The sequence below is a fragment of the Oncorhynchus nerka genome, linkage group LG7 (genome assembly GCF_034236695.1).
Source record: "Oncorhynchus nerka isolate Pitt River linkage group LG7, Oner_Uvic_2.0, whole genome shotgun sequence".
NCBI lineage: Eukaryota > Metazoa > Chordata > Actinopteri > Salmoniformes > Salmonidae > Oncorhynchus > Oncorhynchus nerka.
In genome coordinates this window covers 43712054-43737163 of record NC_088402.1, presented here as the reverse complement: position 1 = coordinate 43737163, position 25110 = coordinate 43712054, and the positions used below count along the sequence as shown (strand labels likewise).

Sequence of the window (25110 nt, the reverse complement as noted above, 5' to 3'; positions counted from 1 at the left end):
AAGATAGAGGATTGGATTGGCTCTAGATTACACCTCTCTATACATACTTTACACTGTTCGCGAAACCAGAAATAATATCACTATAATCAGAGTGTTCATTTTCAGAAGTTTTAATTTCAGTGCATCGAATTTGTAAACATTTAAAATGTATTAAAATTATGACTTTTTTCAATTCCACAACACCCAACAAAATAAAGCTGTCTGTCTTCTCTTGTGATGTGTCGAGAAGATGCGTTAAATGACCCTGTGCATCTTTCTTTTGGTGTTTTTCAGAGTCAGTAGAAAGGCCTCTTTAGTGTCCTACGTTTTCATAACTGTGACCTTAATTGCCTACCGTCTGTAAGCTGTTAGTGTCTTAACGGCCGTTCCACAGGTGCATGTTCATTAATTGTTTAAGGTTCAGTGAACAAGCATGGGAAACCGTGGTTAAACCCTTTACAATGAAGAGCTGTGAAGTTATTTGGATTTTTACGAATTATCTTCGAAAGACAGGGTCCTGAAAAAGGGACGTTTCTTTTTTTGCTGAGTTTATGATTTGAACTCAATCATGTACGTACTTATGGTGTCAGCGTTTAACTTCTTATGGCTGGGGGGCAGTATTGAGTAGCTTGAATGAATAAGGTGCCCAGAGTAAACTGTCTGCTACTCAGGCCCAGAAGCTAAGATATGCATATTGGATTTTGGCTAGAAAACACTCTGGAGTTTCTAAAACTGTTTGAATGATGTCTGTGAGTATAACAGAACTCATATGGCAGGCAAAAACCTGAGAAAAAAATCCAACCAGGAAGTGGGAAATCTGAGGTTTGTAGGTTTAAGTCTTTGCCTATCCAATATACAGTGTAAAATGTGGTCCGATTGCACTTCCTACGGCTTCCACTAGATGTCAACAGTCTTTAGAACCTTGTTTCAGGCTTCTACTGTGAAGGGGGAGCGAATAAGAGCTGTTTGACTAAGAAGTCTGGCAGAATGCCATGAGCTAAGTCATGCGCGCGGCCGTGAGAGCGAGCTCTGTTCCTTTTAATTTCTAAAGACGGAATTGTCCGGTTGAAACATTATTGAAGATGTATGTTAAACACATCCTAAAAATTGATTCTATCCATCGTTTGACATGTTTCTACGAACTGTAATATAACTTTTTTGACTTTTCGTCTGGACTAAGTTCCTGCACCTCATGAATTTGGATTTGTGAACTAAACGCGCTAACAAAAAGGAGGTATTTGGACAAATGGACTTTATCAAACAAAACAAACATTCATTATGGAACTGGGATTCCTGGGAGTGCATTCCGATGAAGATCATCAAAGGTAAGTGAATATTTATAATGCTATTTATGACATCTGTTGACTCCACAACCTGGCAGGTATTTGTATGGCTTGTTTTGGTGCCTAAGCGCTAGACTCAGATTATTGCATGGTGTGCTTTTCCCGTAAAGCTTTTTTGAAATCTGATACAGCAGTTGCATTAAGTATATCTTTAATTCCATGTAAAACACTTGTATTTTCATCAACATTTATGATGAGTATTTCTGTAAATTGATGTGGCTCTCTGCAAAATCACCAGATGTTTTGGAAGCAAAACATTACTGAACATAATGGATTTTGGATATAAATATGAACTTTATCGAACAAAACATACATGTATTGTGTAACATGAAGTCCCATGAGTGTCTGATGAAGATCATCAAAGGTTAGTGATTCATTTTATCTCTATTTCTGCTTTTTGTGACTCTCTTCGGCTGGAAAATTGGCTGTGTTTTTCTGTGACTAGGCACTGACCCTAACATAATCGCATGGTATGCTTTCGTCGTAAAGCCTTTTTGAAATCGGACACTGTGGTGGGATGAACAACAAGTTTATCTTTAAAATGGTGTATAATACTTGTATGTTTGAGGAATTTTAATTATGAGATTTCTGTTGTTTGAATTTGGCACCCTGCAATTTCACTGGCTGTTATCAAATCAATCCCTTTAACGGGATTTCAGCCGTAAGAAGTTAACTGAGCCTCAACAAACCCGAAGCACATCAATTCACTCACCTTCCCCTATCATGGAAACACCAATGGACATGCCCATGAACTTGCTTCTTGTCCACACATGGGTGTTGACACACATACTCCTCTCTGGGCACTCGCAGTAGAATCCTGAGACGGGCGGGTGGTGTGACACCTGCTCAGCCACGAAGCGAACCCGGTAACACTCAGTCCCCGATGGATCGTTCTGCTGTTGGGTGTTGTTGGGGCCCCTGGAGGCTGCTTCCCTGGGGCCCTGAGACCTGAGGGGCCTCACTCTGTCCCGGGGCACCTCCCAGGAACAGTGGAATGTCTCGCCCAGTGCCGGGTTGTAGGGCTTCTTGGCCACAGCTCCTTTGCGTCCCTCGTGGAAGGCGGTAAGATAGTACTCGACGAAGCGTACGATGCGGTCCTCCGCCGTGGCTCCAGCCGTGATGGACAGGAACATGTCCGGGTGGGCCATGAAGTTAGCGTACATCTCCAGCAGGGAGCGCTTCTCCAGGATGAACGTGGGCAGCACCACCTGGTAAACAAGGCGGGAGGCAACCGTTAAACTACATGAGGGAGACACTTCACTAGATTGCTGGTAGGGAACAGCAATAAAGAGGCTGACTAGTCATAACTTAAACTAAAAGCTTTTTTTAGTGTCATTCCATTGCCATTTTGATGCTATTGATGAATTTACTCAACTGAGAAGGCTAGTGAAATGTACATACCAGTACATAAACATGGCATTCCTATTCAGTGAACTGGTAAACATTGGCCATAGCAGCTCTAACATTCCAAGGGAAAACTACAGTGCCTTGCAAAATTATTCATCCCCTTTGGCATTTTTCCTATTTTGTTCCATTACATCCTGTAATTTAAATGAATTTTTATTTGGATTTCATGTAATGGACATACTCAAAATAGTCCAAATTGGTGAAGTGAAATGAAAAAATAACTTGTTTAAAAAATAAATAAATATTTTTTTGAAATACGAAAAGTGGTGCATGCATATGTATTCACCCCTTTGCTATGAAGCCCCTAAATAAGATCTGGTGCAACAAATTACCTTCAGAAGTCACATAATTAGCTCAATAAAGTCCACCTGTGTGCAATCTAAGTGTCACATGATCTGTCACATGATCACAGTATATATACACCTGTTCTGAAAGGCCCCAAAGACTGCAACAAGCAAGGGGCACCATGAAGACCAAGGAGCTCTCTCCAAACAAGTCAGGGACAAAGTTGTGGAGAAGTACAGATCAGGGTTGGGTTATAAAAAAATATACAAAGCTTTGAACATCCCACGGAGCACCATTAAATCCATTAATTTAACAAATGAAATAATATGGCACCACAACAAACCTGCCAAGAGAGGGCCGCCCACCAAAACTCACGGATCAGGCAAGGAGGGCATTAATCAGAGAGGCAACAAAGAGACCAAAGATGACACTGAAGGAGCTGCAAAGCTCCACAGCGGAGATTGGGGTATCTGTCCATAGGACCACTTTAAGCTGTACACTCCACAGAGTAGGGCTTTACGGAAGAATGGCCAGAAAAAAGCCATTGCTTAAATTAAAGAAAACAATAAGCAAACATGTTTGGTGTTCGCGAAAAGGCATGTGGGAGACTCCAAACATAATTGAGCTTTTTGGCCATCAAGGAAAATGCTGTCTGGTGCAAACCCAACACCTCTCATCACCCCGAGAATACCATCCTCACAATGAAGCATGGTGGCGGCAGCATCATGCTGTGGGGATGTTTTTCCATCGGCAGGGACTGGGAAACTGGTCAGAATTGAAGGAATGATGGATGGTGCTAAATACAGGGAAATTCTTGAGGGAAACCTGTTTCAGTCTTCAAGAGATTTGAGACTGGGACGGAGGTTCACCTTCCAGCAGGACAATGACCCTACGCATACTGCTAAAGCAACTCTCGAGTATTTAAGGGGAAACATTTAAATGTCTTGGAATGGCCTAGTCAAAGCCCAGACCTCAATCCAATTGAGAATCTGTGGTATGATTTAAAGATTGCTTTAAACCAGCGGTACCCATCCAACTTGAAGGAGCTGGAGCAGTTTTGCTCCAGCTCCCTCCAGTGGCTAGATTTGCTAAGCTTATAGATGCATACCCCAAGAGACTTGCAGCTATAATTGCTTCAAAAGGTGGCTTTACAAAGTACTAACTTTGGGTGGGGTGAATAGTTATGCACGCTCAAGTTTTTTTTCTCTTCTTATTTCTTGTTTGTTTCACCCCAAAAATGATTCTGCTTCTTCAAAGTGGTAGGCATGTTGTGTAAATCAAATGATGCAAACCACCCAAAAATCTATTTTAATTCCAGGTTGTAAGGCAACAAAATAGGAAAAATGCCAAGGGGGTGAATACTTTCGCAAGCCACTGTACGAAGAGAGCAGAGAGTGTTGGCTGTCTTAAAAAGAAATCATGACATTCCTACATAAATCTCTTCTGTGAACCAGTAAGTGTTGTGTTGGCCATACCAGCTCTAACATTCCAAGGAAAAGACATGAAGAGAGCGTCAGCTGTCTTACCCGGGTGAGGTCCATGCCCAGTTTGAGCTGGGAGAGGAGGTGCAGGATGATGCTTCGCTGGTCGTCCAACACTCCCAGGTCCTCCTCGTCATTGTCCTCCATGTCAGTCACCTCCTCACTGGGGCTGACGGCCTCCAACCCCGCTGGGTGCTGCTGAAACGACAAAGCCAACAACAGAGACACAAGACTTAGAGTGATCTGACATACAGTGCCAGTCAAAAGTTTGGACACGCCTCCTCATTCAAGGGTTGTTCTTTATTATTTGTTTTTATTATTGTCTTCATTGTAGAATAATGATGTCATCAAAACTATAAAATAACACACATGGAATCAGGTAGCAACCAAAAAAAGTGTTACGCAAATCAAAATGTATTTTATATTTGAGAATCTTCGAAGTAGCCACCCTTTGCCTTGACGACAGCTTTGCACACTCTTGGCATTCTCACAAACAACTTCCTGAGGGAGTCACCTGCAATGCATTTCAATTAACAGGTGTGCCTTGTTAAAAGTTCATTTGTGGAATTTCTTTCCTTCTTAATGCGTTTGAGCCAATCAGTTGTGTTGTAAAGGTAATTATGATGCAACTCTGATAGTGATACGATATGGATTACAATCATCATCCTGAATATTAAGCATATACTCACTTCGTGTTAGACAGATAGACACTCAACCATGCAAATTGGCTGGGTTATTATTTATTTGGACATCGCACATTATAGTCTTACTCTTATCCAGACATCATACACACTAAATCACATCCAATATCACACACATCAACCTACTCAGATGTACTATACAGATAATATCTTGACTACATTTTCTGTGGCATTGGCTCACAGGCAATTTGTATCAGACATTTGAAATCTCTAATTTTGACCGTCATAATGCCTCTTATGGCAGTAACTTCACAAGCACTAATTATGGTAAATTTAGAATAGTGTCTAATTGTAACGGTTTAGCAGATTATAAAAAAAGAAGATCAGTCTTTACGTGGCTAAAAGAAAAGGAATATAGCATACACTGTTTACAAGAAACTCACTCTACATCCTTAGATGAAGTTGCGTGGGAAAGGGTATGGGGCGGTGAATTAATTTTCTGTCTTGGACAAAGGAACCCTTTAAATACCAGGCAGGGAACACAACCAATTTAATAGTTCCATACACTCGTGTTCCATTTATCACATCTTTACATTTCCTTCCCTAGAATGACGGTTCAGCAACATGCAGGGGTTCAAGGTCATCCTCAGAGAATTTCCCCGAGAGTGCACTGCCTGACACCTTGCAACGACTTAGTGCCTCCAGCACGGACTCACAATGCCTTCACAAGCCTTTGATATGGTTGATATGGTGCAGTGAACGTGGACAGGGTTGTGTCCTCCATTTGTGTTCCAGCATTCAGCTGGTGGCGGATCCAATATAGGTTAAAGAAGAGCCCCAGTGCCTTCGATATCTCAAAGGCACAAAGCCTAATATATAATGTAAGAAAGTGCTCTGTGGCCAACCAAAACTGTCTTCTTCTCCTCCTTCCCTCCTTCTCCCTCCTTTTTCACTCTCCCTGCCTTTTTATTTGTTTTTTTCGAACCATGTACAGTATGCATATGCATCTGACACGTGACAGACCGCAATGAAAAGTAAATGTAACAAAAAATGTCACTGAGTGTGGGACAGAACACTGTTCTCTGCAAATTACAGCCTGTGTGATGCATTATACAAACAGAATGAACCATTCCTTGGCAAATGCATACATGACTCACTCAGATATCAGGAGCTTTATACTACTTGTGTGGAGAAGAGAGCACAGAGGTACTCCTAGAGCGACATAGCGGAGCGAGAAGAGAGCACAGAGGTACTCCTAGAGCGACATAGCGGAGCGAGAAGAGAGCACAGAGGTACTCCTAGAGTGACATAGCGGAGCGAGAAGAGAGCACAGAGGTACTCCTAGAGCGACATAGCGGAGCGAGAAGAGAGCACAGAGGTACTCCTAGAGCGACATAGCGGAGCGAGAAGAGAGCACAGAGGTACTCCTAGAGCGACATAGCGGAGCGAGAAGAGAGCACAGAGGTACTCCTAGAGCGACATAGCGGAGCGAGAAGAGAGCACAGAGGTACTCCTAGAGCGATATGGCGGAGCTTGAAGAGAGCACAGAGGTACTCCTAGAGCGACATGGCGGAGCGAGAAGAGAGCACAGAGGTACTCCTAGAGCGACATGGCGGAGCGAGAAGAGAGCACAGAGGTACTCCTAGAGCGACATGGCGGAGCGAGAACAGAGCACAGAGGTACTCCTAGAGCGACATGGCGGAGCGAGAACAGAGCACAGAGGTACTCCTAGAGCGACATGGCGGAGCGAGAACAGAGCACAGAGGTACTCCTAGAGCGACATAGCGGAGCGAGAACAGAGCACAGAGGTACTCCCAGAGCGACATGGCGGAGCGAGAACAGAGCACAGAGGTACTCCTAGAGCGACATAGCGGAGCGAGAACAGAGCACAGAGGTACTCCTAGAGCGACATGGCGGAGCGAGAACAGAGCACAGAGGTACTCCTAGAGCGACATGGCGGAGCGAGAACAGAGCACAGAGGTACTCCTAGAGCGACATAGCGGAGCGAGAACAGAGCACAGAGGTACTCCCAGAGCGACATGGCGGAGCGAGAACAGAGCACAGAGGTACTCCTAGAGCGACATAGCGGAGCGAGAACAGAGCACAGAGGTACTCCTAGAGCGACATGGCGGAGCGAGAACAGAGCACAGAGGTACTCCTAGAGCGACATGGCGGAGCGAGAAGAGAGCACAGAGGTACTCCTAGAGCGACATGGCGGAGCGAGAAGAGAGCAGAGGTACTCCTAGAGCGACATGGCGGAGCGAGAAGAGAGCACAGAGGTACTCCCAGAGCGACATGGCGGAGCGAGAAGAGAGCACAGAGGTACTCCTAGAGCGACATGGCGGAGCGAGAAGAGAGCACAGAGGTACTCCCAGAGCGACATGGCGGAGCGAGAAGAGAGCACAGAGGTACTCCTAGAGCGACATGGCGGAGCGAGAAGAGAGCACAGAGGTACTCCTAGAGCGACATAGCGGAGCGAGAAGAGAGGAGATAACGAAACAGAGGGAGCAAAGAGAGAAATCACCAGGAGGAATCTGCCTTTCTGTCACCTGAATATTTCATTTCATGCAATGACACACACACACACACACACACACAGTCCCAGGAGGTAGCATGCCCCAGAAGCAGAGGGATATAAATAGCTAGAAAGAGGAAAAAGAAGGAGGTGGGAGGTCTGTTGCGATTCACACTAACATTTTTTTTTTTAAACGGCTCATTAATAATGAGCGGAAATTCCTTGAGAGGCCAACTCAGTTCTACCTCTATCCATTGAGTCATGCAAGCAGGTCTACTCTCCTCAACACTGTCGACATGACATGTCACTAGCCTCTGTTATTGTACAACAGAAACAGCCAAAGCATTCAGCTAGATAGGAATACCTTGTTGGCCGCCAATACCACTTGACTACCAGGTCACTAAATGTGTCCACTTGTTTTCATGGAATTGGGGTTTGGCACAAAGTCTTCAGGGTTTCTGCCTTCACTGGTTTAGGGTCTGACAGTTGGTCAAACTATAGATAGGTCAGCAAAAGCACTTCACGACATGGCTCATCAACTTCTATCCACAGCATTGATTTTTAACAGTGCAACAAACATAACGAAAAAAAAGGACTGCATTCTGCGGTCAAATGGAGGCAGAGTAGACACTCCATTGGTCAATATCACAGAGACAGGCAAACTCATGGGTCAGGATGAAGGCTCATGTCACAATCTATTTCAACGACCCGTAAAACAATAAAATGCTATTTGAAAGAAACGCACTGAGCGTCACTCTCCGTTCCATAAAACGGCTTTCAAAAGGGTTGCCACAAAATGTACAAAGCACAGAATTAGCTCTTGCTGCAATCTCACTCTCTTTTACCTGAAAAACACATCTATCCCCCTCGGGCACACTAAATACACTCACAGTCTAACTAACAGTCTAACTGTAAACACCCTCGCTTACGTTGCAGGGCTGAGAAGACACCGGCTTGCTCTCAGTACAGCTGGATCTCATCTCCTGTGTGTATGGATGAAAGACGCGCCGATCACAGACACACAGTTCCACGCCAGGTGTCCACAATGTCCTGCTACAGTGTTTCTACCCACCGCCGTCACTGTTGCAGAAAGGTACGACTACAAAGACAACAAGAAAGTCTCCGGAACACAATGCTACCGTTAGAATGATGTTCAGTTAAAGCTCCTTCAGCTGTCTTCTCATGCCATTTGTAGAGAGAACCTTTATAGTGCTGAGAGGCTCGTTCTGCCGAGAGAACTTTGTGCAGAGGCGTCCGGCTGGAGAGAGACAGGCGCTGTGAATATCTCTCTCTCTCTCTACCTCTACCTCTCTCTCTCTCTCTACCTCTCTCTCTCTACCTCTCTCTCTCTCTACCTCTCTCTCTCTCTACCTCTCTCTCTCTCTCTACCTCTCTCTCTCTCTCTACCTCTCTCTCTCTCTCTCTACCTCTCTCTACCTCTACCTCTACCATCCCTCGTGTTTCCCTACGCTTCCCTCCTCTCACCCTTACTTCTCCTCTCCTGGCTGTCACACGATGGTGTGGATCAGCTGGCTTAATTAAGCAGCAGTTTTGCCGCTCTGGAGACCCCATCAGCCCTGGTTCTGCAGGAGCTACTGTAGGGTGGGTGGGTGGCTTTCAAACAACACCATCTCTATCGCTCTTTTTCTCTCTCTCCCTTTCACACTCTTTATTTAGCACTTTCACTCTTTTTCTCTCTCATTTTTTTTCTCCATCCCACAGTATGTCATTGAACACTGCAGGTCTTTTTCATTCATCCTTCCTCTCTCTCCTCATTCACCACACTCTGTTTTCTTATCACACGATCCCTCTTCTTAACTAGCTCCCTCTTCTGTTACCCTTCCCATCCCCCCCTCTCTCTTTGCTCTCTCCCTCTCTTAAGGCGTCAGGGGAGTGTGTGGGCGGATAGTTGGGATAGGGGAAAAGTCTGGTCATGCTCTCACTTCAAAGGCAAACTCTTTCTTCCACTTGACTTGAGCAGATTAACCTTTTAGGTCCATTCAACATCCACCTTCATCCCTATCCTCTTCCTCCTCATCCTCCACTTCTCCGCCAAATGTCATGACATCCCCCTGTTCCTCTGTCGCTGCTCCCCTCCCTCGCTCATTCCTTCCGCAAATACTGACCTTTTTGATATAATGGAAGTGTCCTCGTTTCACCTTCACCTTCTCAGCACACAACTAGCCCAGGAGCTTTTCTCCTCTCTGTTCCCCTTTGTTTCACATGCTGGAAAAGTCACTCAATTAGTTATTAGGTCTTTGGAAACGCAGTGAGATGTCAACTTTGTTGTGGTAAATGACATTTGATTTTCTTGTGTGTTCAGTCAGCCGAAACAACGTCTTCATTAGTTCTGAGCCGTTTATTTTTTGTTGTTGTCTCTGAATGGCTCGCTTAAAACAGCTGCTTCCGTTTCTACGAATTTCAAACAAAAAGGAGCTAAACACCCGGAACTTTTCTCCGATAACAACCTAGAAAATAATGTCAACTCCGGGAGTGGAATCGTCAGAGAACGGATCAGCCTCGGAGCCCTCGACAGACACACCGAGAACTCCAGTTCATACTGTGCTGTCTCGCTCTGTTTGGATATTGACAGATATAACAGAAGCCGTGGGATTTCACACCCTGGCACGTTGATCAGCACAGGCGGAAAAGAGCTGCGCTGTCTGCCTCTCCAACACTGATACATATCCATAGAGAGGAACCTGGATCAGATCGGAGCTCCTCAAGGCCCGTATTTATACTGATCTCGGATCAGGTCCCCCCCTTGTCCAAGTAAACTTATTAATCTTGATCTAAAAAGAAAAGCTGGTCCTAGATCAGCACTCCAACTCTGAGACGCTTTATAAATACAAACTATGTCACTCCTGAGCCTATAGGCAAAACAATGAGACATGTTATTGGATGGGTTAAAACAATTGATGACTATATCTTTAGCTGTCTATACTGTAAGCGGTCTAATAAGCCATTATATATAAAGGAGCCACACAGGTCTTCTAATGGAGAGGTCATGAAGGGATGTGGGCTCTACTTTCTTACTTTCAAAAAAAGTGAGGAGAGTGCATCTTAATAAGATAGCCGGCATTGCTAGTGGGGAGAGGGGGATGAGCAGGGTAGTAGCAGCTGGGAAGGAAAGCCCTTGGGAAGAAGAAGAGTGGCAAGCGTGTTGGTGTTTTTAGATGTTGCATTTGGCCTGACAAGGAATTGCAATAAAAACAGAGCCAAAATCTAAGACAAAGAAAAGTACTACGAGCCCTCCAGGCTGAAGAAAAACAAAAAAAACGGAAAAAATAACCTGAGAAGGGAGCGTGGTTTCAACATGGCTACGTAAAAGACATGTTCCGAGGCCTCTCCGCTAAGGGTAGATACTTTTATGTTTTTGAACCTTTTATCTATCAAAACGAGCACACACTTTGCACAGCTCCTGGCTCTAGCAACATTTGGACGGCATTCTCGAATATGCCTGGAACTGGGAAAACCAGATGAAACGTTAAACAAGAGGACGCGACGAAGACTAGCAACAAGATGGCGGATGCTAGCGTTATGGAGATGCTATTCACTATTTGCGCAGTAATGGCTACACTACGCTCTAGGGTTGAATGGCTGGAACCCGATTACCGAGCTTTATCATTTTCCTAGGGTAAATACAGTGGAGAGAACAAGTATTTGATACACTGCCAATTTTGCAGGTTTTCCTACTTACAAAGCATGTAGAGGTCTGTCATTTTTATCATAGGTACACTTCAACTGTGAGAGACGGAATCTAAAACAAAAATCCAGAAAATCACATTGTATGATTTTTAAGTAATTCATTTGCATTTTATTGCATGACATAAGTATTTGATACGTCAGAAAAGCAGAACTTAATATTTGGTACAGAAACCTTTGTTTGCAATTACAGAGATCATATGTTTCCTGTAGTTCTTGACCAGGTTTGCACACACTGCAGCAGGGATTTTGGCCCACTCCTCCATGCAGACCTTCTCCAGATCCTTCAGGTTTCAGGGCTGTCGCTGGGCAATATGGACTTTCAGCTCCCTCCAAAGATTTTCTATTTTTTTATGAAAAACTGAAATACCTTATTAACATGAATATTCAGACCCTTTGCTGTGAGACTTGAAATCGAGCTCAGGTGCATCCTGTTTCCATTGATCATCATTGAGATGTTTTCACAACTTGATTAGAATCCACCTGTTGTAATGTAATTGATTGCACATGATTTGGAAAGGGACACACCTGTCTATATAAGCATAGTTGATAGTGCATGTCAGAGCAAAATTCAGGCCATGAGGTTGAAGCAATTGTCTGTAGAGCTCCAAGACAGGATTGTGTCGAGGCACAGATCTGGAGAAGGGTACCAAAATATTTCTGCAGCATTGAAGGTCCCCAAGAACACAGTGGACTCCATCATTCTTAAATGGAAGAAGTTGGAACCACCAAGACTCTTCCTTGAGCTGGCCGCCCAGCCAAATTGTGCAAACGGGGGCGAAGGGCCTTGGTCAGGGAGGTGACCAAGAACCAGATGGTCACTTTGACAGAGCTCCAGAGTTCCTCTGTGGAGATGAGAGAATCTTCAGGAAGGACAACCATCTCTGCAGCACTCCACCAATCAGGCCTTTATGGTTGAGTGATAGCCCCTGCTCAGTAAAAGGCACATGATAGCCCGCTTGGAGTTTGCCAAAAGGCACCGAAAGACTCTCAGACCATGAGAAACAAGATTCTCTGTACTGATGAAACCAAGACTGAACTCTTTGGTCTGAATGCCAAGTGTCTGGAGGAAACCTGGCATCATCCATATGGTGAAGCATGGTGGTGGCAGCATCATGCTGTGGGGATGTTTTTCAGCAGCAGGGACTAGGAGACTAGTCAGGATCGAAAGATGAACGGAGCAAAATACAGAGAAATCCTTGACGAAAACCTGCTCCAGAGCGCTCATGATCTGACTGTGGTAAAGTTTCACCGTCCAACAGGACAACGACCCTAAGCACACAGCAGGAGTGGCTTCAGGACTTTGAATGTTATATCTTTGTCTAGGGTCGTTGTCCTGTTGGACGGTAGGTTTGTAATTTTTATCATAGGTACACTTCAACTGTGAGAGACAGAATCTAAACTAAAAATCCATAAAATCACATTTTATATTTTTTAGTAATTAAGTTGCATTTTACTGCATGACAGAACTTAATATTTGGTACAGAAACCTTTGTTTGCAATTACAGAGATCATATGTTTCCTGTAGTTCTTGACCAGGCTTGCACACACTGCAGAAGGGATTTTGGCCAACTCCTCCATACAGACCTTCTCCAGACCCTTCAGGTTTCGAAGCTGTCGCTAGGCAATACGGACTTTCAGCTCCCTCCAAAGATTGTCTATTGGGTTCAGGTCTGGAGACTGGCTAGGCCACTCCAGGACCTTGAGATGCTTCTTACTGAACCACTCCTTAGTTACCCTGCCTGTGTGTTTCGGGTCGTTGTCATCCTGGAAGACACAGCCATGACCCATCTTCAATGCTATTACTGAGGGAAGGAGGTTGTTGGCCAAGATCTTGTGATACATGGCCCCATCCATCATCCCCTCAATACGGTGCAGTCATCCTGTCCCCTTTGCAGAAAAGCATCCCAAAGAATGATGTTTCCACCTCCATGCTTCACGGTTGGGATGGCGTTCTTGGGGCTGTACTCATCCTTCTTCTTCCTCCAAACACAGCGAGTGGAGTTTAGACCAAAAAGCTCTATTTTTGTCTCATCAGACCACATGACATTCTCCCATTCCTCCTCTGGATCAACCAGATGGTCATTGGCAAACGTCAGACGGGCCTGGACATGCGCTGGCTTGAGCAGGGGGACCTTGCATGCGCTGCAGGATTTTAATCCATGACAGGGTAGTGTGTTACTAATGGTTTTCTTTGAGACTGTGGTCCCAGCTCTCTTCAGGTCATTGACCAGGTCCTGACGTGTAGTTCTGGGCTGATCCCTCACCTTCCTCATGATCATCGATGCCCCACCAGGTGAGATCTTGCATGGAGTCCCAGACCGAGGGTGATTGACTGTCATCTTGAACTTCTTCTATTTTCTAATAATTGCGCCAACAGTTGTTGCCTCCTCACCAAACTGCTTGCCTATTGTCCTGTAGCCCATCCCAGCCTTGTGCAGGTCTACAATTTTACCCATGATGTCCTTACACAGCTCTCTGGTCTTGGCCATTGTGGAGAGGTTAGAGTCTGTTTGATTGAGTGTGTGGACAGGTGTCTTTTATACAGGTAACGAATTCAAACAGGTGCAGTTAATACAGGTAATGAGTGGAGAACAGGAGGGCTTCTTAAAGAAAAGCTAACAGGTCTGTGAGAGCCGAAATTCTTACTGGTTGGTAGGTGATCAAATACTTATGTCATGCAATAAAATGCAAATGAATTACTTAAAAATCATATAATGTGATTTTATGGATTTTTGTTTTAGATTCCGTCTCTCTTAGTTGAAGTGTACCTATGATAAGAATTACAGACCTCTACATGCTTTGTAAGTAGGAAAACCTGCAAAATCGGCAGTGTATCAAATACTTGTTCTCCCCACTGTATATGGCCTGAACACAGACTCCCCCAAATTTATGTCTGACATGACTTTATTATTTAATCAACTCCCTCAAGGGACTTGGGTTTATAGCAGGAGATTTTAACTGTACTGTGGGTAAACTGAATAAATCATCAACTGCTCTAGTCTTGAGTCATAGAGCCTGAAATACTCTTAGAAGCATGTGTGATTCATCTGGTTTAGTAGACATTATGGAGAGAGCTACACTACATGGCCAGAAGTATGTGGACACCCATTCAAAGTAGTGTATTTTTTTTTTAAGTACCTACAATTTAGACACTTCATAGAGGGTCAGAAGAAAGTGGATAAACTACGTTTTCAAATGACTGAAGTTGGAAAAAACGAGTTAACGAATCTTACTGTTCGGAGAGGTTTAATCTCCAATTGACATTCCATTTTATTGAACAGAAGTGTCACCCTATGATGCATTGAGACATGTTTGGGAGAGACATTGGACATGTGTTCGGTGAGGAAGACTGGACTTCGATCTGCAAAAGGGTCTACCCCAAATGCACCCCCATAAGCATACGATAACTACATTTTACCTGTCCCCCACATAATGTTTTCTGATGCATCAGTGTAACAGAATCCACTTCTGTTGGAATTATATTAAATTTACACATCCAGAAGATCTTAGGTAGACAATTTGCTCTTTGACTCAATTTATATTTACTCAACTTTGATTGTAACATTGTGTTTGACCCTGACTCTGAACGTCTGTTCAATACCCTTGTTAACTTATCCCAAAAATGTATATTGTTATTGTGGTCCACACCTGAAGTACCATCTGCTATTCTACCCCTAGAGAAATTTACCTTTGATTTACACCAGAAATCTGATCCATTTTGGAAAATCTGATCTCCATTGTGGTCCTATGTAGATAACCTCCCATAAATGCCCCATATTATAATTGTCGCGTTTGATTTTATGACCGACATTTTGTATAATGTTTTACTGTATCCTTATTCCTTTTATTGTACCTAGTCTGTGTGGTGCACTTTGCTTGGTCGTCTATGTAACCCCTGTTAAGATAAAATACAATTCTAATAAAAAGATCATTACAAAATGAAAATCACCTAAGAAAACCATCCAGACAGAGAGTGAATGCGCACACTCAACGCACACATCTCTCTCTTCACCCATCTAGCTCCATCTTCTCTCCAAAATTACAGTACCCCAGCAGATCTTCCATCCTCACACCCTTACTCGTCTGCCTCACAACAACAACAAAAACATACGTTCTGTTTTACAGTATATGTATTAGACTGACCTTTTTTAAGCTGCATTATTGGTCAGCGTGTAACGCCAAATACAACATCTAAAAACACCAACACGCTTGCCACTTCTTCTTCCCAAGGGCCTTCCTTCCCAGCTGCTACTACCCCGCTCATCCCCCTCTCCCCACTAGCAATGCCTGCTATCCTAAGATGCACTCTCCTCTCAGTCTCCATTCTCCACAGGCAGCAGCCCTGTCAGGACCACGGGTCCAAGCTGCAACCTCAAACAGCACAGGCTGCTACCCAACCAAAACAGACCGAGTGCCAACATGCATACAGAACAGCCCCCCAAAAAATGCACAGGGACATGTTACTTGCAAAATGTATGCATTTGAAATCTAGGCCATACTAATCTAACAGATCCAACGCCAAGACTAGAATGAGATCTACAATGATTACGGATGCATTGACTGCATCAAAGCCCATATCAATTGGGCTAACTAGTATCAGACCAAGTAGAGCTGGGAGCAAGGCCTAGCTTCTTCATTTAAAAATAATCATGAGGGGTTTCATCAGGGAGGCATTTCATGAGGGGACCTTTTCTCATACACACACAATTGTTTGACTAAACATATGCGTGCGCACACACACACACAGACAGAGAGAGACAGAGCGAGACAGAGAGAGACAGAGAGAGACAGAGAGCTCAAAGACATTACACTGGACTGAATACCATTTTCTTATAGTGCATCATTCGTTTCTCCCAATGTCACAATTCAAATTAATGTGGCCGAAAGTTTGGGATAATGATTTTAGACTAGATTTTCTCATCAACATGATTATTTTTCTTAACCTTATGTGCTGCTCTGTGGTTCTCATTGGAATCACACAACTCATCATGACACGTACGATGACAGAGTTCAGGGCCCTGTACAGTTTATGGCAGCTGAACTGACAATGAGTCAATTGTTTCCATTTCTCCCACACAACTCTATGTTCTGTCTCAGACAAGCCAACAGTTACGTAAAGGTTGTAGTTTGACATTTCCAAAGTCCTAGTTGCTCTGATGTAAAAACCTGAATAAAGCCACACAAGAAGGATTAATTAATACATAACGATCACATTTTACAGCACACACTTGTACAAGCACCCCATATTCGAACAACAACTCCTAGCTAGAGGATTAGCGTAGAAACATCACACCCTCAACCCCTTTGAAAACACAGGGCTGTCAAAACACAGTACAGAACCAAAACCTTTCTACTTTCTTTCAGAAGACACAGACAAATATGGACAGAAAACTCCAAATCAGAGACAGACAAAGTGGGTTGTGAGCCCTCTGAAGTCTCAGAGCCGTCTCAGCCAAAGTAATGAGCATTCTAAACACAGAGCGGGAGATGGTGCCGGAGCTTTGAAGTGAGACAACTTTGAGGAAGTGTTTCTAATTGTCAGGTGTCCTATTAGGTCTCGGTGACGAGGAGCATTGAGAGAGTTTTAATAAGGGAGTGTAGATAAAGTACTCAGGATGAGTCACAGGTGGATCCCTCTACCCGTCCACCTGTCTGAAAGACGATAGAGGGAAGCGGCTGATGAAGAGGCTGTGACATGCTGTGCTGTTTTCTGACAGGGATCTTGCTTACAGGGATACAGTTGCTTCTTTTTTTTCCTCACCGAAATTAAAACCGATTAAGGCTGTTTATTTTACTCCCATAATGACGGTATATACTGTATTACCATGACAACTACGCAGTGAATGTTGTTTCAGATATGACATCTCACGCTTGTACTTGGCAGTATCCATTCACTCACATCATCTTTTGCTACCCTCTACTGGAGAGGAATGATCACTGAATGTATTTGTGTGTGTATAGGTCCAAGTGCAATGTGCGAGGGCTGTGTGGGTAGGTGTAGGTTGATGAATGTAATAAGCCTGTCAAATGCGTGTACCAAAGCCAATGTCTGCCTCAATGTATTTAGTTGAATGTTTTATCTTATACCCTGTGGGTTCCAAGTCAATAAAGGTGAAGATCATCCAAAAACACTTCTGGTCCCTTTATAAACACTTTCCCGAACGTTAGTCAGTACCCCAGACAGTGTTTAGGTCCATTGCTTAAGTATTTAGATTTCTGTATTTTTATAACAAAATTAGAAATTTCTGAAATTACCTCAAATGCATTAAAAACTATAGCCGTGTTTGAATACCCATACTAACATACTGTATACTACATACTTAATGAGTATATACTACATACTATTAGTTCATTTTACTGTAAACCACATATGTCAGAGTCAAGGCCCGCGGGCACATCCAACCCTAAGAAGGTTTTTACGGCCCCTGGGATGATCTTGATTTATTATTAGAACCGGCCCGCAGCAAGCCGGCAGCCCGCAGATCTTTACACGCACCAATACTACATTTCCCACAATGCAAAGGTGGCCTTTTGAGCAGTAGGCTGCTTCATTTCAATATTTATTGGCACAGCAGTCGTCAGCATCACAGTAAAATTAACTTTCAGATACCCATCAAAAATGGCAAAACGGAAGGTGGATACTGAGAACCGGGGTTTCAAACAAGGTGGGAGTCGGAGAATATGTTCACGAAGGTAGCTGGAAAACCTGTGTGTCTTCTGTGTGGAGAAAGTGTGGCGGTACTGAAAGAGTATAATCTGAGACGACATTATGAAACGAAACACGCGGACAAAAACAAGAATATGGACATGGAACAAAGGCTACAAAAGGCAGAGGAATTAAACGAGGCCTCAAATCTCGACAGGCTCTGTTCAAAAAGCCAAATCACAAGGCCAGGCTGCTGTCAAGGCCAGTTTTATTTTGGCAGAAGAGATCGCTAAATCAGCCCGGCCATTTACGGAGGGGATTTCATCAAAAACTGCATGATTAAAGTTTGTGGACGAAGTTTGCCCAGAAAAAAGGCAACTCTTTTTAAATGTGAGTCTGAGCAGAAACACCATTGCCGAGAGAGTAGACCAGTTGTCCATCAATCTAAAAGAGCAGCTTGTGAAAAGGGAAAAGATTTTGTGCATATTCCTTGGCTGTGGATGAGAGCACCGACATTTCTGACATTGCCCAGTTGTCAATTTTCATCCGCGGAGTGGACTCCAACCTAAAGCGTGACAGAGGAGTTTTTGGCTTTACGTCCTATGCATGGCACAACTACGGGGCATGATTTGTATGAAGAGGTGTCAAGATGTGTAAATGAGATGGAGCTGCCTTGGGAAAAACTCGTGGGTTTGACAACCGACGGAGCACCTGCGATGTGGGACAGGAGGAGCGGACTGGTGGCGAAGATACGGGAAAAGATGCAAGAAAACGCGACAGGTGAGCTGACAGCTTATCATTGTATCATACACCAGGAAGCGTTGTGCGGTAAAGCCTTGAAAATGGAGCATGTAATGAGCATCATCACGCGCACAGTTAACTTTATCAGAGCCAAAGGTTTGAATCACCGCCAGTTCAAGGCATTTCTGACGGAGTTAGAAACGGAGCATGGTGATTTGCCTTATCACACAGAGGTGCGATGGCTAAGCCAGGGAAAGGTGCTTCAAAGATGTTTCGAGCTTCGTGAGGAGATTTGTCTGTTCTTGGACAGCAAAGGGAAAGACACAACACAACTGAAATGTTTCTGTGTGAAATGGCTTTTCTGTGTGACATTACGAGTCATCTGAATGCAATAAACTTGCAGCTGCAGGGATCGGGATCGTGTCATCTCTGATATGTACAGTACAGTGAAGGCATTTAAAACCAAACTGACTCTGTGGGAGACGCAGATGCGGAAAGAAAATTTGAGCCACTTTCCCAGCTGCCAGACCATGAAAGAGAAGCTCTCTACCAGTGCGTTCCCGAGCACACAGTTGGCTGATAAAATAGGTATGCTTGCCGCTGACTTTCGATTTGCTGACTTTGAAGCACAAAAAAGCAGGTTGGAACTGCTTGTAACCCATTTGCTGTTGACGTGGAAAGCTCACCACCAAACCTCAAATGGAGTTGATTGACCTCCAATGCAATGATGCACTGAGGGCAAAATATGCGGCAGTGGGTGCTGCGGAGTTCGCCCGTTTCCTCCCGGCACAATGCCCCAGCTGCGCATCAGGCTGCTCAAGCGTTGTCTATGTTTGGCAGCACATACCTGTGTGAACAACTGTTTTCTTTGATGAACCTGAACAAAACATCACACAGAAGTCGACTTACTGCTGAACACCTCCACTCAATTCTGAGGATTTCTTCAGCTCAGAGCCTTACCCGAACATTGATGAACTTGTGGAAAAGATGGGACACCACCAAGTATCACCCTCAACCTCAAACAAGTGAACATTACTGTGCAATCACATATTTAGAGTTTTACTCAGTTCAAGTTTAAAAGTTAAAATTTAATATTTGTTTTCACTGCATGTTACTTCTCCTTAAACAAAGTGTTGTTTTTGATTAATAGATTTTTGCACTTTTTATTTTTGTATTTCAATCCAATTATATTTTAAAAATATTTCAGTTGAGTGGATGATAGAAAATTGCTATTATTGTTTTTTCTTTGAAGTAAATTTAGCCCACTTTTGCTAAAATAGAAAATATAGTCTACTGATGGTGCCTTGAATACCGGTTTCTTTCATTTAATGTTCATGTTATGGGGATATTTATATAAAGGAAATTTGTCTTTTGTGTCTGTTGAAAATTAAAGATTACTGACAGAGCCATAAGAAAATATTGCTTTATTTATCTGATCATATTGTAATATATTTGTTAGGTTTTCAGTAGGTTCAATTAGGTTCACTAGACTATATGCGTCATTTAAAAAATTTTCAATGAACATTCGAACAGTCCGGCCCTCGTCTTGTAGCTGATTTTTTTATTTGGCCCTCCGTCCATTTGACTTTGACACCCCTGCTGTAAACGAACGGTTTCCTTTCAGTTGAGCTTACTAGTGCTTTGTCTGTCTACCCGGAGTTGATGCTGTTGCTATGCAACATCTTGCTAGCATAACAAATGACTAGCTATAGATTTTGTGATTTGGGGTGTGCTCATAAATTAAATCTGGAATGGCAGAGTGCGCTCAGAGTGGGGCATTTAGCTCTCGGGGGTTCAGAGTGCACACTTGACGCTCTGGCGGAGGAGTAGGGTTGATTCGAGCATTCTGACCTTAAAACGGCAGTAAAGCACCCAAGCTAACTAGGTAACGTTGGCTAGCTCCTTCCAGACACAAATGAGAGAACAACTCAATGTGACTATTTTACTCACCCTAGCAGAGCTGGTTAGGCAGTTTTCATGTTCTCCAAAGCGTTGGTGACTGTAACTGTGGTGCTGGCAACAATTTAATTATGCTTTTTTGCCGATGTTTCCTGACACCGGCCATATTCAATGGGTGTTGAGAGTTAGTAAATTCATCAGTTATTCTGCGCTCTGGTCTGGTACACTCAAGAGACAAGAGTGCTCTGAAATTTTTACGAAAGCACCCGAATGTCCATTGAGAACGCACGACTATGCCACTTAGCTACACTAAGAATTACGGTAATAATCTGGTCAATAAACATTGAGAAGTTAGTTAGATAGCATATAGTTAATATACTGGCAGGTTTGATGTGTTAGGTAGCTAGCTAACATACTGGTGTAATGATATGCTATATTGTTCGTAAGGATAGCGTAGTTAACAAATTGTCAGCCAACATAATGTGTACGGCAACTTATTTGAAAAGTCATTACTTTGTTACATTTGCTCAACATTTTCTTAACATTTGTCATAATTATCGGCTGCATATTTCCCGTCATTTTCTTCAAATCTGAAAACGACGTGAAGCCATGCCCATTTTCTGAAGATTTGCATTATGGGCCCTAAAAGCACAGAAATAGTGTCCACTGCTTGTATCAAATATTATTATAACTAATTAAACCAAGATAGACCACATCCTGTCATTTCCAATGGGAACAGATGACTCATAGTGGGCAGAACAAGCAAGCAGGAGTGCAGAGCCAAGTATGAGTTAGCGAGATCCTATTGGCCCTGCATATTTCCGATATGGAACACCTACTCGGTGAAACGCGCGTGTGCAATAACTCAATTGGACTTTGCACTCCTAAACTTACTCGATTTTAAAAAATTCAAAAACTCTGGCAAAGGCTAAAGTCTACAAAACTAAAATCCACTCTACAAAACTAAAATCCACTCTGTTCATAACAGATTTTAGTTCTGGGAACAGAAAACTGTATTGAGATCAAACGCTTCATCGATGAGAACATTTGCAGAATGTCGGCCAAAATCCATCTTCTCCCACTGCCCGCCAGTGGGCTTCCTCTCACTACCATATTTGTTAGTGAGTGGAAACACCAAGCGGATGCTTCATATTTATACATCCAGTGAAGTATAAATCAGACACAAGGGGGGGGGGGGGGGGGGGGGGGTATATGACCAACATACCACGACTAAAGGCTATTCGGTGAGCAAAAATCCCAGAACCACACGGGGGGACCTAGTGAATGACCTGCAGAGAGCTGGGACCAAAGTAACAAAGCCTACCATCAGTAACACACTACGCCGCCAGGGACTCAAATCCTGCAGTGCCAGACGTGTCCCCCTGCTTAAGCCAGTACATGTCCAGGACCGTCTGAAGTTTGCTAGAGAGCATTTGGATGATCCAGAAGAAGATTGGGAGAATGTCATATGGTCAGATGAAACCAAAATATTACTTTTTGGTAAAAACTCAACTCATCATGTTTGGAGAACAAAGAATGCTGAGTTGCATCCAAACAACACCATACCTACTGTGAAGCATGGGGGTGGAAACATCATGCTTTGGGGCTGTTTTTCTGCAAAGGGACCAGGACGACTGATCCGTGTAAAGGAAAGAATGAATGGGGCCATGTATCGTGAGATTTTGAGTGAAAACCTCCTTCCATCAGCAAGGGCATTGAAGATGAAACGTGGCTGGGTCTTTCAGCATGACAATGATCCCAAGCACACCGCCCGGGCAACGAAGGAGTGGCTTCGTAAGAAGCATTTCAAGGTCCTGGAGTGGCCTAGCCAGTCTCCAGATCTCAACCCCATAGAAAATCTTTGGAGGGAGTTGAAAGTCTGTGTTGCCCAGCAACAGCCCCAAAACATCACTGCTATAGAGGAGATCTGCATGCAGGAATGGGCCAAAATACCAGCAACAGTGTGTGAAAACCTTGTGAAGACTTTGACCTCTGTCATTGCCAACAAAGGGTATATAACAAAGTATTAAGATAAACTTTTGTTATTGACCAAATACTTATTTTTCACCATAATTTGCAAATAAATTCATAAATTCATTGAAATTGATTTTCTGGATTTTTTTCCCTCATTTTGTCTGTCATAGTTGAAGTGTACCTATGATGAAAATTACAGGCCTCTCATCTTTTTAAGTGGGAGAACTTGCACAATTTGTGGCTGACTAAATACTTTTTTGCCCCATTGTAGTATGGTTAGTGTGGTTAGTATGAGCATTCCAACACAGCTTATGTGTACTTACTTATAAGCAACAATTGGTGTCTCCGGATTTAAATTGCAAATAAATGTGCTTTTTAATGTGCTTTTTTTTTTAAAGAAAGACATGGGCTGTGTTCTGAGACCCATACTAACGACACTAACTGTACTATTTGTGACGTAAAATGAGTATGTAGTATGCTTTTTGGTCATAGTATAGATATAGTTAGTTCCCGGATTTCTCATTTGTGTCTGGAAGTAGCTAGCCAATTAGCTTGTGTGCTTGACTGCAGTGCCGTTGCGATGGTCAGAACGCTCGGATCAACCCTACTCCTCGGCCAGTGTTCACTCTGATAGCACCGAGAGGGGAAACACAGAATTTACAAACGACAATCTGACACAGTCAATTGCTTTCATTCAGTAGGCCATTGCAAAACAATTACCAGTAGATCTTTGTAGAAAAGGTGACACAGTGTTGTTGATCACAAAGTCATTGTATTATCCTCATATTTCTCAACGGTAGGCTAGCTAACAACTAATGTCAAATGGATATATAAGGAAATTCTTCAAGACTAGTGCCAGCAGCTCTGCTGGAGGCCAGTCCGGTGAGAAATTAAGATTTTACCAGTTCAAACAAACAAATTAAAACTTACTGATTAATGAGTATAATAACAATACATGTCAAAACACAGCAGACAAGGAGGGAAAGAAGCTGGAGGGTGACAGGGCTGAGGGAGCATGTCTGATGAAGGTTGGTGATAAGAAAAGCTAGTAGATGTTTAAGCTTTTTTATGGCAGCATATGTCTTACTTTTGTTAGGCATAAATAAATGATGTTCATGATATCTTAAAGGGTCAGGCAGAAAGAGAGGGTTAAACTTAAATATATTGTTTCTAACGGTATAATATGTGTGTGTGTGTGTGTGTGTGTGTGTGTTATATATCACACAAAAAAGTATTTTGGCTACATAGTACAAGCCATTTTTGTGCCTTTTGTTGGTGATGGATGGGGATAAAGTGGACATTATTTGAATAGAATTTAAGTAAGTCATATTAGATCAGTGTTTAACACAAACTATGAGACAGTTATACTTTTAGCCAAACTTGACCAAAAATAACCTTATTTTGATAGATTTTACACCCGCTGTTACTCTAAAAATACACGATGAAAAGACGTTTTGGGGGCTTTAAAGAAAATCCTGGGAGAATATGCACAGACCCCCCTAAAAGAGGCTTAGCCCCCCTATCCATGAATCTCTAGTAACGTCCCTGGTATGTAGTATATACTTAAGTATGTAGTATACAATATGTTAGTATGGGTATTCGAACACAGCTCTACTTTGTGCTAGTGCTAATGTCTTCCATTAGGCTAGCACAAAGGTCTTTGGGTCTTTGGGCTAGCGCAAAAGGTCTTCCACTAAGCTACCTGGGGCAGCAGGTAGCCTAGTGGTTAGAGCGTTGGGCCAGTAACCGAAAGGTTGCTGGATTGAATCCCCGAGCTGACAAGGTAAAAATCTGTCGTTCTGCCCCTGAACAGTTAACCCACTGTTCCCCGGTAGGCCGTCATTGTAAATAAGAATTTGTTCTTAACTGACTTGCCTAGCTAAAAAAATTATCCATATTGTCTGTAATTCGTTGATACTCTTGTTCGTGGATCTAAGATTGATAATTACGAAGGAGTGTCTTTACTATTGGTCTTCAAGAAAGGATGACAGGAAGTAAACAAAGAGATAGCTAGCACTAGTAGCTAGGCTAGCGGTTAGTAGTGGTTTCTAATCTCTGAAGTAAAGTAGTAGTTAAATAGTATTTCATTTATATATTCTGATCAATCTTTTTGATTACAGAGCCCTGTCCAGATCAATTTGGACTGCAAATACATGTTGTTCAGCCATTATCCATGTTTCAAAGTTACAGCAAAATACAGTTGAGTTTCTTTTTTTCTTGATGGAAATAGCTGTCATTATTCCTCTACTAGCAGTCTACTCTGTATACAGACTAGTGATGCAGGGGCTATTGTAGTATACCTGTCCGGGATTGCAATGGGTATTGGAAACGCTTAAACCCACCTGATTTCTGCAAACACAAGCACCTTCACTCACGTTTTTCCCCTGCACACTCTGGCCCACTGCCAGACGATGCGATACTTTCTCTTTCAGACCACATAAAGAACTGATGTCAAATGCCATGCTTGTGCTGCTTCTGTGTTCCTGAAGGA

At 43.1% G+C, this 25110-nt stretch overlaps 1 protein-coding gene across 2 annotated transcripts in view; it reads right to left on the bottom strand.

The window, feature by feature from the left end:
- Positions 1-25110, bottom strand: part of LOC115131750 (oxysterol-binding protein-related protein 10-like) — a 103600-nt gene that overhangs the window by 20012 nt on the left and 58478 nt on the right. Inside the window, exons 8-9 of one of the 2 annotated variants that reach the window (XM_029663705.2) lie at positions 4541-4693; positions 2035-2530 (exon numbers count right to left, since the gene is read on the bottom strand). In XM_029663705.2, the coding sequence (XP_029519565.2) occupies positions 2035-2530; positions 4541-4693 (649 nt within the window). The remainder of the gene's footprint in view (positions 1-2034; positions 2531-4540; positions 4694-25110) is intronic. The other variant, XM_029663706.2, reaches the window with a different exon arrangement.